General features: G+C 45.4%; 1 protein-coding gene across 5 annotated transcripts in view; it reads right to left on the reverse strand.

Annotated features, from left to right (window-relative positions):
* The window catches only part of LOC137640282 (protein lin-54 homolog), a 72,469-nt gene that overhangs the window by 37,770 nt on the left and 17,847 nt on the right, over positions 1-16,852 (reverse strand). For 4 of the 5 annotated variants that reach the window (XM_068372885.1, XM_068372887.1, XM_068372884.1 and 1 more), the window contains 3 exons: positions 14,932-15,063; positions 11,667-11,765; positions 8,617-8,745 (listed from right to left, as the gene is read on the reverse strand). In XM_068372885.1, coding sequence (XP_068228986.1) covers positions 8,617-8,745; positions 11,667-11,765; positions 14,932-15,063 — 360 coding nt within the window. The remainder of the gene's footprint in view (positions 1-8,616; positions 8,746-11,666; positions 11,766-14,931; positions 15,064-16,852) is intronic. The other variant, XM_068372888.1, reaches the window with a different exon arrangement.

Consider the following 16,852-nt stretch of genomic DNA (forward strand, 5'->3'; position numbering starts at 1 on the left):
GCAAATAGCAGCTTTTTGCAACAACGTACCGGTACGTCCATGGGGGTTAAGGGATGAGTTTTGTGAAACGTACCAGTACGTCCATTGGAGATAGCAGGGTTAAAATATCTTATTCAGCCAATCTTAACATGACAAATTCGAAGATAATTTGTATTTTTCCTAACCATACAAACCTTAGCTATTTACATTGGGTTTACCTTTTAGCGCAGCTGAAATGACGAGCCAATAGTTTTAACGAGGGTTAATTACCCCCGCGCTAGTTAGTGGGGGATAGGGGAAGGGTAGCTTGCTACCCCTCCCCTCCCCACACACCGGTGACTTGCTTCACTTCACTTAAGAGGTAGGACTTGACTTGGGGGTCAGGGATGGCGGGCACATATGTGTAAATAGCTAAGGTTTGTATGGTTAGGAAAAATACAAATTATATCTTTGAATTTGTCATTTGTTCCGTAAACGAAATACAAACCATGCTATTTACATTGGGTGACTTACCCCTTAGGAAGGGTGGAAAGTCCCCAGCCTTACTGACTTCGGCTTGCCTGGGGGCTCGATCCCTCAGTGAGAAGCACTAGAGAGAGGGAGCCCCTGTACCTCACAAGTTCCTAGCATCGCTAGGAACGAGTGGCCTACATAAGCAGTGTGTGGAGGAGAGTGTGACTCGTCCTATGAAGTTGACCTTGAGACCTTCAGATAGGAATTCAGGGATAGGACGTTCCCAATACCACCTCGTCAGGGTATGGGAGACGCAACAGTATTAAGCTTAATACTAGGAGCACAAAGAAGCATGGGTTACCTGCAGAGGTCGAGGTCAGCTATGCGAGGACCAGGATGCTGCTTCCCCAAGAGAGGGGAGAATGAAGAAAGAAGTAAGGGTCAGACATACTCTTTCATTCACGCAGACTAAGACCGGGTAACAACGCCCTCAACCTACTGCTACTTGTCCAAAAAGGAGCCTGAGGTTAGACCAGCTGTTGTGCAGCCACCACAGGGCCGATAGAAAACGTATCGAGGCTCCTGTGGGTCACGTCTTGCAGGTAGTGGGCTGTGAAGGTCGTTTGACGCTTCCAGACCCCAGCTTGAAGTACCTGCGTCACAGAGAAGTTTCTCTTGAAGGCCAGGGATGTAGCAATAACCCTGAGATCGTGGGCCCGAGGGCGACGTGACGGAGGAGGGTCAGGATTCAGGGCATGGTGGATAACCCTTCGAATCCAAGCTGAGATGGTGTTCCTGGTGACCCTCCTCTTAGTCCTGCCTGTGCTCACAAACAAAGCTCGCACTTGAGGACGGACTGCAGCCGTTCTCTTCAAGTAGTGCCTCAGACACCTCACTGGACATAGTAGCAGCTGGTCTGGGTCGCTTGTTACAGAACGGAGACTCGCGATCCTGAAAGAGTCGAACCGAGGATCCGGCACTCCGGGATTCTGAGTCTTGGCAACAAACTCAGGGACGAACCTGAACGTTACCTCCCCCCATCCCCTTGAATGGGCGATGTCGTACGAGAGACCATGAAGTTCACTAACCTGCTTGGCCGAAGCCAAAGCAAGTAGGAAAGCCGTCTTCCAAGACAGGTGGCGATCGGAGGCCTGGCGCAATGGCTCGAAGGGAGGTCTCTTAAGAGACCTGAGGACTCGAACCACGTTCCAAGGAGGGGGCCTCACTTCCGACTGGGGGCAGGTAAGCTCATAGCTACGTATGCGTAAAGAGAGTTCTAGCGTTGAAGAAATATCCATGCCCTTCAATCTGAAGGCCAAGCTTAAGGCTGAGCGATAGCCTTTCACTGCCGAGACAGAAAGGCGCATTTCTTCCCGCAGATAAACGAGAAAGTCCGCTATTGCTGGAATAGTGGCATCGAGAGGAGAGATACCCCTTCCACGACACCAACCACAAAAGACTCTCCACTTTGCTTGGTAGACTCCCTCAGAGGACCTTCGCAGGTGCCGAGACATTCTCTCCGCAACCTGTTGCGAAAAGCCTCTCTCCGCGAGGAGACGCTGGATAGTCTCCAGGCGTGAAGCCGAAGCGAGGCTACGGCCCTGTGAGGGACGCCGGAGTGGGGTTGTCTGAGAAGCTCGTGTCGTGGAGGAAGCTCCCTCGGGAGTTCCCTCAGGAGCTGCAGAAGGTCCGGAAACCATTCCGCGTGATGCCATAGCGGAGCTACCAGAGTCATCGAACAGTTGACCGATAGTCTGGTCCTGTTGAGCACCCTTCTCATCAGACAGAACGGTGGGAAGGCGTACACGTCGATGTTGTCCCACCGTTGCTGGAAAGTATCTTGCCAGAGTGCCTTGGGGTCCGGGACTGGGGAGCAGTACAGGGGCAGCTTGAAGTTCAAAGCTGTCGCGAACAAGTCCACAGTCGGGGAACCCCACAAAGTCAGGACTTTGTTAGCTATCTGAGGATCCAAAGACCACTCGGTACTCATTATCTGCGAGGCCCTGCTCAGACTGTCGGCGAGCACATTCCTCTTGCCAGGAATGAAGCGAGCTGATAGTGTTATCGAGTGGGTTTCGGTCCACCTCAGAGTCTCTACTGCAAGATGGGATAGCTGCTGCAAAAAAGTGCCTCCCTGCTTGTTGATATAAGCCACTACCGTGGTGTTGTCGCTCATCACCACCACGGAGTGACCCGCCAGGCACCGTTGGAACTGCTGAAGAGCCAGAAAGACAGCCTTCAATTCTAGAAGGTTGATGTGTAGGCACTTTTCTGATTCTGACCAAAGGCCTGAGGCCCTCTGGTTCAGAACGTGCGCCCCCCACCCTTCTTTTGACGCGTCCGAAAACAGAGTCAATTCCGGGGGAAGGACGAGAAGACTCACTCCCTTCCGCAGGTTCTCGTCGACCAGCCACCACCGCAAGTCCGTCCGTTCCAGAGACCCCATTGGGATCAGAATGTCCGGGGAATCGGATCCTTGATTCCACCGGGACTTGAGCCGCCATTGAAGGGATCTCATCCTGAGGCGGCTGTTTGGAACTAGACGGGCCAGGGAGGATAGGTGGCCTAAGAGACGCAACCACGATTGGGCGGGGAGTTCTTTTCGCCTGAGGAAGGGTTCCGCCACCCTCCTCAGTCTTGCTATCCGGTCGTCTGATGGAAAGGCTTTGTGGAGATTGGTGTCTATTAGCATGCCTAGATAAACCAGTCGTTGGGACGGCTGCAGAGAGGACTTCTCGAGGTTTACCACGATCCCCAGATCCTGGCAAAGATCAAGAAGCCTGTCTCGGTGCCAAAGAAGGGTCGACTCCGAGTCTGCTAGGATCAGCCAATCGTCCAGATAACGAAGGAGACGAATGCCGTTCCTGTGCGCCCAAGATGAAATCAGGGTGAACACTCTGGTGAACACCTGAGGAGCTGTGGAGAGACCGAAACACAGCACCTTGAACTGGTAGATCTTGTTGTCTAGGCAAAATCTCAGGTACTTCCTGGAAGACGGATGGATTGGGATCTGGAAGTACGCGTCCTTTAGATCCAGTGTGCACATGAAGTCTTGTGGTCTCACCGCAAGTCTGACCATGTCTGCTGTCTCCATGCTGAACCGGGTTTGCTTGACAAACCCGTTCAGAGCTGAGAGATCGATGACGGGTCTCCAGCCTCCAGTACCCTTCTCTACAAGAGAGTCGACTGAAGAAGCCTGGGGAGCCGTCGACGACACCCTGGAGAGCACCCTTCTCGAGCATGGTCTCGACTTCGGCCCGAAGGGCCCGCCCCTTTGCCGATCCCGTGGCATAGGAGCTCAACGACACTGGATTCGCTGTCAGGGGAGGTTGAGATGTTGTGAACGGGACGCGATAGCCTTGGCCGATCACTGAGACCGTCCAAGCATCCGCCCCGTGTTGCTGCCACCTGCGGACGCAACGCTGAAGGCATCCCCCCACAGGTGGACACGCAGGGGGACTGCCACCCCTAGGGCTTGCGGCCGCGGCCGCCACCCCTAGGAGTCTTGCCTCCCCTGGAGGACTTACCGCCTTTCTTGACCTTGGCTGGAAAGGGCTGGGGCTTAGACACCACCTTCTTAACTACCGGTGCCTGCTTTGGAGCCTTACGAGGCTGTTGCTGCTGTTGTGGCGGGGCTGGAGGCTTATAGGGCCGAGTTGTAAGGGCCCTATGGAGGAGGGAGTCCGTGCTGGATTTCCTCCACCTCTCAGCCGTTCGCTCCATGTCTTGAGGCTCTAACAGGTTTTCCCCCAGAGAGGAAGCATGTCGGAGCCTACACACATCCACGGCGGGGACCTTCGGATGGAATCTCTCGGACACAGCATCGCGACGCTTCAACACCGAGTTGGCCCACAGGGTGGTAACCTGGTGCGCTAAAAACTCGATGGAGCGGGTGCCTGAGAGCAAGAAGGTCTCCAGGGCCTTCCTATTGGTCTCCTTGGACAAGTCCTCCGATTGCAATAGGATGCCCAGAGATCCTAGCCAAAAGTCCAGCCACGAAGTGGCCTGCATGGCACACTTAGCGACCTTCTCGTGGCTAAGGATCTCTGCCGCCGAGAACGACACCTGCCGGGCAAAGAGCTTCTCAAGGGGAACTCCCTTCGCCAGCTCCTCCACAGAGTGATGGAGAGGAAGAGCGAGGTTGTGCTCACCCAGGATCTCGAAATACCTCCTCTGCTGAAGACGAGGAGGAGGGATGAGCTTGTTCCCGGCAGTGGAATGACTGGAGGAGGCAAAAAGCGCGAGCTGAGCGTTGGCCCTAGCTCTGGCACTCTTCAGACCCCGAGACCAGGGCAGAGCTGCGCTGGTCTTAGGGGCCTTCCGAACGTCAAACACTTCATGCAAAATCGTGTCTTTGCCTTCACGGGGGGCGATGACTGGATCCATAAGCCCGTTAAGTTGCCTTATCAGGCTTAGGACCTGCCAGAAGGCATGTTCGGATTCCTGCTGATCTCCTCCCTGAGGGCTGGCAGCTAAGTCTCCTGCCCCAGGAATCTCTTCCTGGGGTGAAACGTGGACGTTCCCCCGGGTAGTCGTGGGTTCCTGACGAATCCTTGCGGAGGATTTAGGGATGGTCTTCGAGTCCTTGGATTCCCTCCTGAGAGGGATACAGGATCCCAACAACGAGGTTCGAGGGGCCCCTTCCTCACGAGATGATTCTCCTGCATGAAGCGAAGTCTCCCCCCTTGGTGCCGAGGGGAAGACTACCGCCCCACTGGACTCACCTGAGGACGGAAAGGCCTCGTCCACGGGAGAAGGAGAAAGCACTCGGGCAGGAGAAGGGGCCTTCGCGACCGACCTCTTGGGAACCAACTTCGCCCTGGGGGAAGTCACCACGAAGTCCACTCCTCTCTTTCTCTTCAGCGTAGGAGAGACAGCCGTTGGTTTGTTACCCTGGTCGGCGAGTGCTGGTTTCATAACCCTCACTAACGCCCGTGCCAGACGACCAAACCAAGTCTGTTGCTCCAAGGACAGAGTCCAAAATCCTCGCTAAAGGGAAAGGGATCGGGCGATCCTTTGGAGTGGACACCACGGTACCTGCCTGAAAAGAAGGTGGGGAAGAATGATGTACTAACCTTTCCTCGTCCTGCACTACCAACCTGTGTTTGGGTGGAGGCGATCCCGAGCGTCGTCTAGGAACACGCGTTCCTGCTGCTACCACCGGCTGCGGAATTCGCCGCGAACGATGGTCACGCGAGGGCGAATGGTCGCGCGGGCGAGCGGTTGCGCAGGCGAACAATCGCGCGGGCGGGCAGGCGAGTGGGCGCGAGGGTGGGCAGGTGAATGAACGTGTGTCCGAGGCGGCGAACGCAAGCGTTGGCGCGACGGCGAGGAAACGCGCTGCCGCGTGGGTGAGGAAGACCGCTGGCAATGTGGATCAACAGGCGATCGGTGATGAGCTGGTGAGCGCTGACGCGCAGGTAGGCGATGGCGCGTTGTGGCATGGCTACGCGTTGGCGAGCAGCATGCGCAGGTGAGCGATCGCGCGATGGCGAGCTAGTAGCTGGCGAACCATGTTCCTTCAGAAGCGTTGGAGAACGTTGGCGCGCCGGCTGTAACACACGCGGGCGGTCCGGAGATCGCCGAGTGACAGGTGATCGCTGACGCATAGAACGCTGTTGAATAGGCGATACTAAAATCGCCTGTGCGCGTTGACCAGCAGGTGAACGCTGGCGCGTAGGCGATCGTTGACGCGTGGGAGAACGCTGGTGAATAGGCGATACTTAAACCGCCTGTGCGCGCTGGCGAGCAGGTGATCGCTGGCGCGTAGGTGATCGCTGGCGAGCAGGAGATCGCTGGCGAGCAGAAGGTCGACGCGTGTCCTGTGAAAGGACAGGTGGCGCAGCGCGTTCACGAGCAGGAACAGGAAGATCGCTGGCGCGTTGGCGAACATATGCTTTTGACACACGCGCAGAACGATGTTGCGTAGCCACAGGATCAGACTGATGGTGAGCAGGGAGCTCAGCAGGAACTGTAGGATGGTCAGAGACCGCAGGGCGATGGTCCTCAAATGAGCGCTGACGCTCAGAAGAGAGCTGACGAGCAGGAGAGCGCTGGCGAGGAAGGCGAACATCAGGAGAGCGCCGACGAGCAGGTGAGCGCCGGCGAGCAGGAGCGCGCTGACGATCAGGAGAGCGCCTGTGTGCTAGCACTGCTCGTGGAAGGGAAGGATCCCTTTGCCCCGAAGGGACCGTTGCCCGTCGGGTGACGAGTTCCCCAGAAGGTGAAGATCTGGCAGGAGTTGGTGAACGGTCTGCAGAGAGGTCCAAGGAAGGCGGAGCTGTAGGTTGAGGCTGACGAGGAGAGTCCCCCTCGGAGGAAGAAGATCCAAAAAGGCGCCTCTTAACCCCCTTGTAAGGGGAAGGAAGGCCCTTGCGACGTAGCGGACGGTGAGCCTTACGGCGGAGGCGGCCTTGGGGAAGATCGTCGGGACCATCGGTCCTCCGAAGGGGAGTCTCCGTCAAAGCACTTCCCTCAGAAGGAAGCTGAGCAGCAGCAGAGACCGAAGGACTCACTTCCCCCTTCGAAGGATGCACGGAAGGGGGAGGAGAGCCGTCAGCACCATCATCCGCAACAGCACCTGCGGAGGATTGCCCAGCCACGTCGGAGGCCTCTGTCACCACGACGTCGACAATAGACAGAGGGTCTACCTCTGCTACCGCCGGCGACTGCTTAACAGCGGCCCCCAACGAGACAAGGTCAATAAAGGCGACCCTGGAGGGCAAGCCCCTAAGCCCCAGGGAAGACCAAATCTGCAAAAGATCATCATTGGTTAAGGCATTATCAATAACCTCCCCCGGAGGAGGAGGGGGAACCGCCTCGCTATGGGAGGCGACGCCCTCTCCCCCCACCCAAGGTCGGGAAACAGAACTAGGGCCTGCGCTACCACTCGGCCGACTCTCCTTAGGAGACGGACGAGGGGAAGCTTCGGAGGAGGTTTGGGCGGCGGAAGAAAAGTCCCGAGAACCTTCCTCATTCAAGGCTAACCCCGAAGGAGAACGGTCTCTCCTGGACTTCTTCTTACGCCGGCGGCCAAACCTCTCCCACTGGGAGGCAGACCACTCCCTGCACTCACGGCACATGTTCTCCTGGTCACACCGTCGGCCCCGACACTGAGGGCAAAGGGTGTGCGGGTCCGTAGCTACGTTCGACATAAAGGTCCCACAAAGACGACCGGCAACTCCAGGGCATGTACGCATTGTAAAATAAAAATAATGAAGGTCAACTTCCAACCAACACACATGCTGTAAAAAGAGAAAGCAGAAAAATTAAAGGCTGTCACGAGGACGATGAGCAGACACGTCTGATCACCGCCGAGCCAAAAGTGAAGTGAAGCAAGTCACCAGTGTGTGGGGAGGGGAGGGGTAGCAAGCTACCCTTCACCTACCCCCCGCTAACTAGCGCGGGGGTAATTAACCCTCGTTAAAACTATTGGCTCGTCATTTCAGCTGCGCTAAAAGGTAAACCCAATGTAAATAGCGTGGTTTGTATTTCGGTTACGGAACAACAAAGATTTCAAAATTGGGTACTCTCCTATTTTATGCATTTTCTTTATATTACAGGTAACTTGGTCATTCTATGGAACAGAACAAATGTACTGTTACCCGCCAGCTATTCACGAATCAACATTCGCAAAATCTTATATTCACAAGATTTTCTGGAGAGCATATCTACTAAATATTCGCACAAATTTTATATGTTCGCGAAATCCAGCGTAAAGACTATCAAACACATTAGCAATATATTTTTCTTTCATTTTGCTAAGTGAATAACAGCTGGGTTTATTCCTAGCATTCCATGCATCTTTTTTCTCTGGTATATTTACCAATATTTATGCCTTAGAAATGGTGCTATAAGGACCATTTCACTGGGCGACACAGGTTCCTCGCCCAGAAATAGATTTTTCCTTCGTCAAAATCCCTTAATTACAGTACTATCTACCCATCTTTGTCAACTAATACCATCATTCAACTAGTTATTCAAAATAGTTTAGCCAGTCATAAAATTCTTGGTTCTCATCTATCTGCCAAAAACAGTTTGTTCTTAAGAGATAAAATAAAATCAATAGATGTAATGATTTTGATAGTCTGTTTAATCACTCAACATAATAGAAATCATATTCACAGCCTTTTAAAAGACAAATTAAGCATCTAGTAATCAAAATAATTAAAACACGTGAATTACCTTATTTGATAGGACCTGCACATTCTGTGTTTGGCCTGTAATTTGATGAACTTGATTAGCAGGTATTTTTATCACTTGCTGCCCTCCAGAAGTCACAATCTGCCCTGCACGCACAGTACTGACCATTCCCTGAAAAATAAATTCCAATGGTTTAAAAATTCAAAATGATAAAAATACATAGTTAAAATGTGATTTCTCTAAAACCATATACAGTGTAACTACTATTTAACATACATACATACATATACCAAGGCACTTCCTCCAATTTTGGGGGGTAGCCGACATAAAAAAAAAAAAAAAAAAAAAAAAAAAAAAAAAAAAAATTTTTAATAAATCACTGAAATGACTTTCCTAACTCTTTACCAGACAACCTACGAGTTATTACCTTTACGTATTAATTGTGTAACAATATCACAGGCTATTCACTTACACCATGGGCCACTTGCGCATCTGATTTACTACACTGTACTCAAAACCATATCATTGTTTTAAACTGTGCTTGTTTTTTCATGTAACATGTTTTCCATCTAAACTTTACTAATACCAATAAAAAAAATAAAACCAATATGATCTCACTGGGCCCGCCTAAAGAATTTGCTCTAGAATGGAAAAATCTGTCCTGTATAAATTCATGAAATATTTTTTAACAAATTTTAAATTCAAATGTAATAACTTCTAAAACATTATGTATAATTTCTTAATTACCTCTCTATATAAAAGATTTGTCAAGAGAAATATATTATTAAATAAAGACTTTTTCCAACTTCAAGTATAGTGTAGTTAGAACTTTAACACCATACCCAGGTTACATAATCGTTTCACTAAAGATATTTTTTCATCATTTGCTCTAAATAAGATTAATTGATTAAACTATTATCATTTACTCTAAATAAGATTACTTATTAAACTCTGTTCTTTGAAAAGTAAAATAAATAATAATAATTTCTATCAATCACCTAATCTTATTTCTTTAAGAATACTTAGTAAGACAGCTTTGTTTAACTAGGCATGATGGAAATTCTCTGCTACTTTGCTCGCAGGATAATTTTTGAAGTTACCTAACATGATGATTCAAAGAGGGAGGCTCCCTGGTTTCTCAGCTAAGCAGAACCAATTGTGTTTTCGAGAATGACCCTGACGATTCAGCCCTCCCAAGAATGTTATGAATAAAGAGCCACGGAAAAACAAGCATAAACACCAAGATCCTGATATGTCGACTTGCTCCTCTTCTGGCCTATACCCCTTCCTCCAGAAAGACTGATAGAATCATGAACATGAAAACCTCTTGGTGAACGTCACAAAACCTTGTCTGGTACACAGTGAGATATCTTGAAAGATGGAGGCTTTGACCAAGAAAAGGATAATTTAATGAGTCTTTGCAGTGTCCAAGAGAGAACATATCTCGTAAGCCAACAGAGCTAACAAGGGCCCTGTCCCAGCAAAATATTCTGAGTGTCCGTGTATTTGCCAATAGCTTTTGTGATAAGCTTGAGCTAAACACCCTTGGGCCATAAAAGCCTGCAAAATCTTTAGTCTGGTAAGGAAAACATTTGGAGCCACAATAACATGATTGCACTCTTGATGCATGTCTGGGCTTTGCATCCTAAAAAGAACATTGTTAAATAACAATGTATACTGATTCAGATACAGAAAAAATTCACATGTCTTGGCATTAGAATAATTATCCAGTTAAGGCTCACCAACATAGGCTTCGTTAACAAGTTTAGAAGCTTCTTGATATCAAAGATGCAAGACACTCACTCAGAGGCTTCTACCAGGGTGGTATCACATTGGGTGTACATAAAAATTTCTCCACCTGGTTCCTACTTAGAATCTCTCCCAAAAAAACACATGGTACCATGACATGCAGAAATTCATCTTCTCAGTAGAGGTGTGTGTGAGGAAGATCTAAAATATAAACGAAAGACCAAAAGACCGAAGGACCAAGAGGAGGCATTATATAGCCAGGCTACAATCTCAAAAGAAAAAAGTCCTTCTTATAGAATGGCTAGGTATCACTGGCAGAGGTTACTGAATACTACGGAATAAACCATAGGGTAACAAAGAAAGTCATAGTTTAATCAGCAAACATAGAATTAGTACAAAGGCTATAAACAAATAGCAGGAGAATTTAGAGGGAAACAAGGAGTTATAATTCAATCACCAAGCACAAAATTATTAGTTAGCCTATAAAAGAATAGCAGGAATTCCCTCTATGATAAGTTTACTGTTGTTATGAGTTATATGAAGGATAAAATTCTACTATCTTTCATGAATCTGGTAACATTTAGTCAATAATTACTCAATTTTAGCAATACTTGACGTCCATGAAATCAATGAAATTTGGTTGCATAAGCAAGCAGTTTTTGGCACATGCAGACAATCAGTACATCTGGTAAAGGTCCTACCCTAGTTGGTCCAGATACACAACGTTTCGAAATGTAGTAACTGAATTTATTACTTCTATCAAAATTTGTACTGGAAGCTGTCAGGAGAGGCAGTCTATTTGTTAATATTTTTTTTCTATTCCTGCTGCCTACCCCTATACTCTACCAACTGGGTAACAATATCAGGCATTGCAATGGAAAAATTATTTTGTAATTAATGATATGCCATGCAACAGTTGTTCACTGTTTGTAATCTCATACCTTATATATGACAGATCTATTTTAACATTATTACTGATCATACGAAATATTTTCTTTATTCATTATTTCTCATATAGTTTATCAATTCCTTTTAACACTAGACAATTTTTCCTGTTGGAGCCCTTGGCCTTGTAGCATCCTGCTTTTCAAGCTAAGGTTGTAGCTTAGCTAGTAATAATAATTACTATTTTCTGCAGATCAGAGACGATGTTTGTAAATGTACCACTACAAATTACATACAAGTCCTATAAATCTATCCAGGATTTCTTTCCCCAAACCATGAAAAGATATACGTCATTAGTAATCATAGAACGGATAGCTAAGATGCCAAAATGTAACTGGCGTGATTAAATACCGATACTAATAATAATCTTTTAAATGTACTGTACTTCTATGGCCTACCTGTCCAGGTTGAGGAACATTGCTCTTAATAACTATTTTCTGAGGACTAGAGAGGATGTTCCGTACTGCACCACTACTGCTGATTTGATGCGTAATTATCTATAACAAAGAAAAATTACTGCACTTCTGATATAATGAGAAGGCTGAAAACTAAAACTAGGATGTCACATTATCAAGTACAGTAAAAGTCTGGTTTAGGAAACATTTTAGAATACAGTACAAAGTTTCTAGTAGATAGTATATTTTTTTCCAAAAAAACCATACCATCACATAGAGACCTCATATGCTGTCTAAATGTCCTCGACACATATATATTTAGATTTTGTACAAAGGAAGAAAAAAAGCTAAAAGCAATTGTTCATAAATGCACTCTTTTGATCTATCGGTAGGTAGTAACTCCCATCACAGCTTTACAAACATTAACCCTTTTACCCCCAAAAGGACGTACTGGTACGTTTCACAAAAGTCATCCCTTTACCCCCATGGACGTACCGGTACGTTCTTGCAAAAAAACAGTATTTAAATTTTTGTTTGTATATTTTTTATAATTTTTTGAGAAACTTCTGGCATTTTCCAAGAGAATGAGACCAACCTGACCTCTCTATGACGAAAATTAAGGCTGTTACAGCAATTTCAAAAAATATACAGCAAAATGTGCTCGATAAAAATTAACCCCTGGGGGTTAAGGGTTGGAAATTTCCAAATAGCCTGGGGGTAAAAGGGTTAACATAACATATTGAGAGTAAGAGAATTGAAGACAAGTACTAGGTTCTTCATATGATTGATGGGTTTGCTTGCAAAAAAGGCTTTATAAAAAATTTACCAGAAACCCGTAAATCATATAGAAACCAGATAGAAATTTAGGTGGCATGTCAATAGGAAGCTGGGTGTCCAAATCTTAAGCAAGGGTTTAAATGAACACCTATGGAGGGAATTATTCATAAAACAATTCTCCAAAGTACTTGAACACCTTTATAATTAAATATAAAGTTTGTACTTTTTATACATAAAGTTGTGGACAAAAAACTATATCTCGGGGAATAGATGAAATATACACAAGGATGATGGTTCCAGGAGGATGGGGAATTTTAATACACCGCATCTTGTACACTTGGTTAAAATTGTGCTCTAGCAACAAAGTCCCAATGACCACAACCCCCTCCCAACATGCAAAAGATCTAATAAATGACATTTAGCAAAATTAGAATAACATCTCACCGTACCTGGATCTAAATTGGCTATAATCTCAATTTACTCTGAAGTTCCAAGGAAGTAGAGAGGGAACTGATCTCACAAACAGTCCCTCTTACAACACAAGTTCTTATTATCAATAAATTTCCCTAAGTCTGAAGAGGATACCAGTATGCAAAAAAGACAAGTCATAATGTTAGAGGGTTTACAGGGCAAAAAAAGGTGGTCTCATAGATTAGCAGAATCAAAATTTTGTAAATATCTAGCTAGGGGTCCTTATTTCATTATCAGTACTAGCCAGGCTACAACCCTAGTTGGAAAAGCAGGATGCTATAAGCCCAAGGGCTCCAACAGGAAAAATAGCCAAGCGAGGAAAGTAAATAGATAGAAAAGTTTGCATGAGTGTATCATCCAGCAAGAGAACTCTAACACAAGATACTGGAAGACCAAGGTAAAGACACTAAGGCACAACCCAGACTAGAGAACAATGGTTTGATATTAGTTTCCTCCTAAAAGAACTGCTTACCATAGCTAATGAGTCTCTTTTACCCTTAATAAGTGGAAAGTAGCCATTGAATAACTACAGTGCAGTAACTAACCCCTGGAGTGAAGAAGAATCTTTTGCTTATCTTAAGTGTTATCAGGTGTATGAGGAAAGAGAACGTGTAAAGAAAATGGCAGACTATTCAGTGTATGTGTAGGTAAAGGAAAAATGAGCTGTAACCACAAAGGGTTCCAATGTAGGCTATCTTCCCAGTGAAAGAACTCAATAACTCTCTTGGGGTAGTAACACAACAGGTTTGTGGTGCCTTGGCCAACCTACTTGCCATAAAGTTTTACTGTTGTCCAAAATCTATGTAATAAGATGCAAAAGTATTAATCCTGTAGGTTTAAGAAAGACAGCTAGTCCCTCTGCGCCATAACTTCCTCATTGATTCTAATACAGTACCTACATCATTGAGGGGATCTGGTAAAGAAACCCATTCAGACGAACAGGACAGTGATTTGGCACTAACCACGAATTCCTTTCCAAGCCAGAAACAAATAACGAAACTGTGCCCATCCCTTCATCAATCCATCACAACCTAAATCATTGCCCCCACTTCTTTGTTAGTGGTCCTGAATCTCAATGAATCACCACCACATTCCATAATCCCCCCGATACTATAAGTGGGGGACCTTGTCTCTGGAAATGTGAGTCTGTAACAAATTCTGATAACATCCAACGCCTACTGCTCTACCCCTTCTTTCTGCTCTTCCGATATCCATAATTCATGGAAAAAAGCACCACATGTAGAAAATCTGTACCAGAGACTTTGATGAAGGACTGAAATCCCATCAAAGAGTAAATGGGAAGTCAATGTCTTCTGAGTGTTGAGAGCTTAAATATAGAGAAGTACAATCTTCATAGGGAAGAAAAGAGCTCTGGAATTTCCGAGTTGTCTTGGCCTTATAAAAGCTGAATATGTGACACTGAGCATGGTTGGTTCTGATGGTTGAGGTGTCTAAATTGGATATAGTAGCTTTCTTCATTGTGGGTGTCCATTTCTTTTCGGCCTACACCTCTGGGAACATGTGGGGGTTGGGGAGGTCTTCAATGTAACGTATACAACAGGGTACAAAGATCCATCATTGCAGTACCTCGCTTCCTCACATCAATTTTCGACAAGAGATAAATCAACAATGTGCAGAATCAAGAAGCTTCCTCATCCCCGATTTGACCAATAGACATATCAACAATGTGCAGACTTAAAGCTCTATCTATATAATGCAACATACTTCTCGCCTTGCAAATCAATATAACAATTTGGCCTCCCCATCTGTGAGAAAACCAATTATAGGGAAAGTAACTAATTGGTACCTGAAGGTCTCGATGGCATCAAGAGAGAACCATTTTGTGTCTGACTATTTGACAAAAGAATATGTCAGGGGACATCAGACCCTCAATGTGATCATACATGTAACTGATGGAGTTATGATGTAACAAATTTAATGACAAACAACTAGAATGTATAAAGAAAGAACATATGAAAATTTATTATAATCTTTATGAAAGAATATATAAGAAGCTTACCTGTGACTGTCCTGAAGGAGGGGCAGGTGCAATTTTTGTGGGTGACTTCATGCCCATTGATACAGGCATCATAACTTTCGTGGGACTTTTCACAGGTGACGACGACCCCATGCCCACCCGTTGAACAACAATCTACAGAGATAAAATATATCAACCAGGAGGAAAATTTAATATTCCATGAAAGGAAAAATAAGAAAAATACTAACAAAAGTTGAGCGATATCCTCTGAAGTTTAAATGTTAATCCCTTGAACTAGCAACCTTCAAATTAACTAAGTCCTATCAAAAATAAAATAAATTTTCCATAAAAACTATCAATCATACGCCTTATCTGTCATGAGACAAATCATAGACATTCCCATAAATAAAAACTAAATATGAACGTTCCCAAATCCTCTAAACTCGAGATCCTCGCTCTGTTGTGCACCATTCATAAGATTGAAAGACTGCAGGGATGGGAGGGAGAAAAAAAAAGTTTGTGGACTCGTTTATCATAAGTTTCCCGAATTACTTCTAATAACTTACAAATTTGGACTATATAGCCTGCTGCTGGGGCCGGTGAGGTCATCCAGCACCCTATTGTAATTTGGGAAGTCAGCTGTTTCACTGAAGTAAAATGTACAAGAGGTTGGACAGCAGAATGGAATAAAGGAAGCAGAAATTAAAGTAAAGTAGAATGATATACAATGAAAGAAAGTGCAGCCTAGGGGCCAATGGAAGGTTTAAAAAAAAAAAAACTTTTAAGTATTCCAAAAGTTTTATTCTAGCTGTGACCAAGTTGTGAAATGATCCTAATAGGGTAGTTGAATCGGTAGAACCTCAAAAGTTCAAACTTGCAGCAAATGCTCATGTTAAACAGGCTGACTTAAATCTTTTTTATAGTTTATATATGAAATATCTGTTTTGATGTTGTTACTGTTTTTAAAATATTTTATTCTAATTGTTCATTATTTCTCATATCGTTTATTGTATTTATTTCCTTATTTCCTTTCCTCAATGGGCTATTTTTCCCTATTAGAGCCCTTGGGCTTGTAGCATCTTGCTTTTCCAACTAGGGTTGTGGCTTAGCTAGTAATAATAACAATGATAATAATACTGTAATGCCTGCAATGTACCAAGAAAGAAGCACTGAAAGCACTACACCCTATTCAGTGAATCATTACTGAGGGTGGGATAGTGAAAGCAATATCACTTGACACTGATACAGGTTAGAAAATTGGTAAAGTTACCCACATAAATGAAGACCTAAAGACTAAGGAGCGATCATTTAGAAATTAGGAAATCTTATCATATGCTTTAGCTTTTCTTTACCTCTTCAGGCACCACAGTAAGAGGGAAAGATTAAGAGGATGTAGAAAAAGATGAAAATTTCATGCCTGCTGTCTCTTGTACGTTTGTTTGGCCAGTGTTGCTAGATCCAGAGATTAGATATCCAAGTATTTGTGTATCACAGCTAAGTAGAATTCAAAGAAAGATTATTTTCTTGTTCTTGCCCTGATAATAGCAAACAATTCCACAGACCTCATGAACTATAGTAATTGCAATATCTATTAGATAGAGCTATGCAAAAATGAATAGTTGTTGGAAACGTCCTTGCCTGACAATCGCCGGACTGGGGTTCAATTCAAAGAAAGATTGTTTTCTTGTTCTTGCCCTGAAAATAGCAAACAATTCCACAGACCTCATGAACTGTAGTAATTGCAATATCTATTAGATAGAGCTATGCAAAAATGAATAGTTGTTGGAATCGTCCTTGCCTGACAATCGCCGGACTGGGGTTCAAGTCCCACTAAAGGTCGGTAGTTTCTTTTTGAGTCTACAAACTCATCAGCCTTGTGAGCTACGGATCGGGGATTTGATGGAGCGTACTCTTCTACCTGATGAGTCAACAACAGCCACTCCATAGTCTTAGCTTGGGTGGG

This window comes from Palaemon carinicauda, chromosome 4, assembly GCF_036898095.1.
Source record: "Palaemon carinicauda isolate YSFRI2023 chromosome 4, ASM3689809v2, whole genome shotgun sequence".
NCBI lineage: Eukaryota > Metazoa > Arthropoda > Malacostraca > Decapoda > Palaemonidae > Palaemon > Palaemon carinicauda.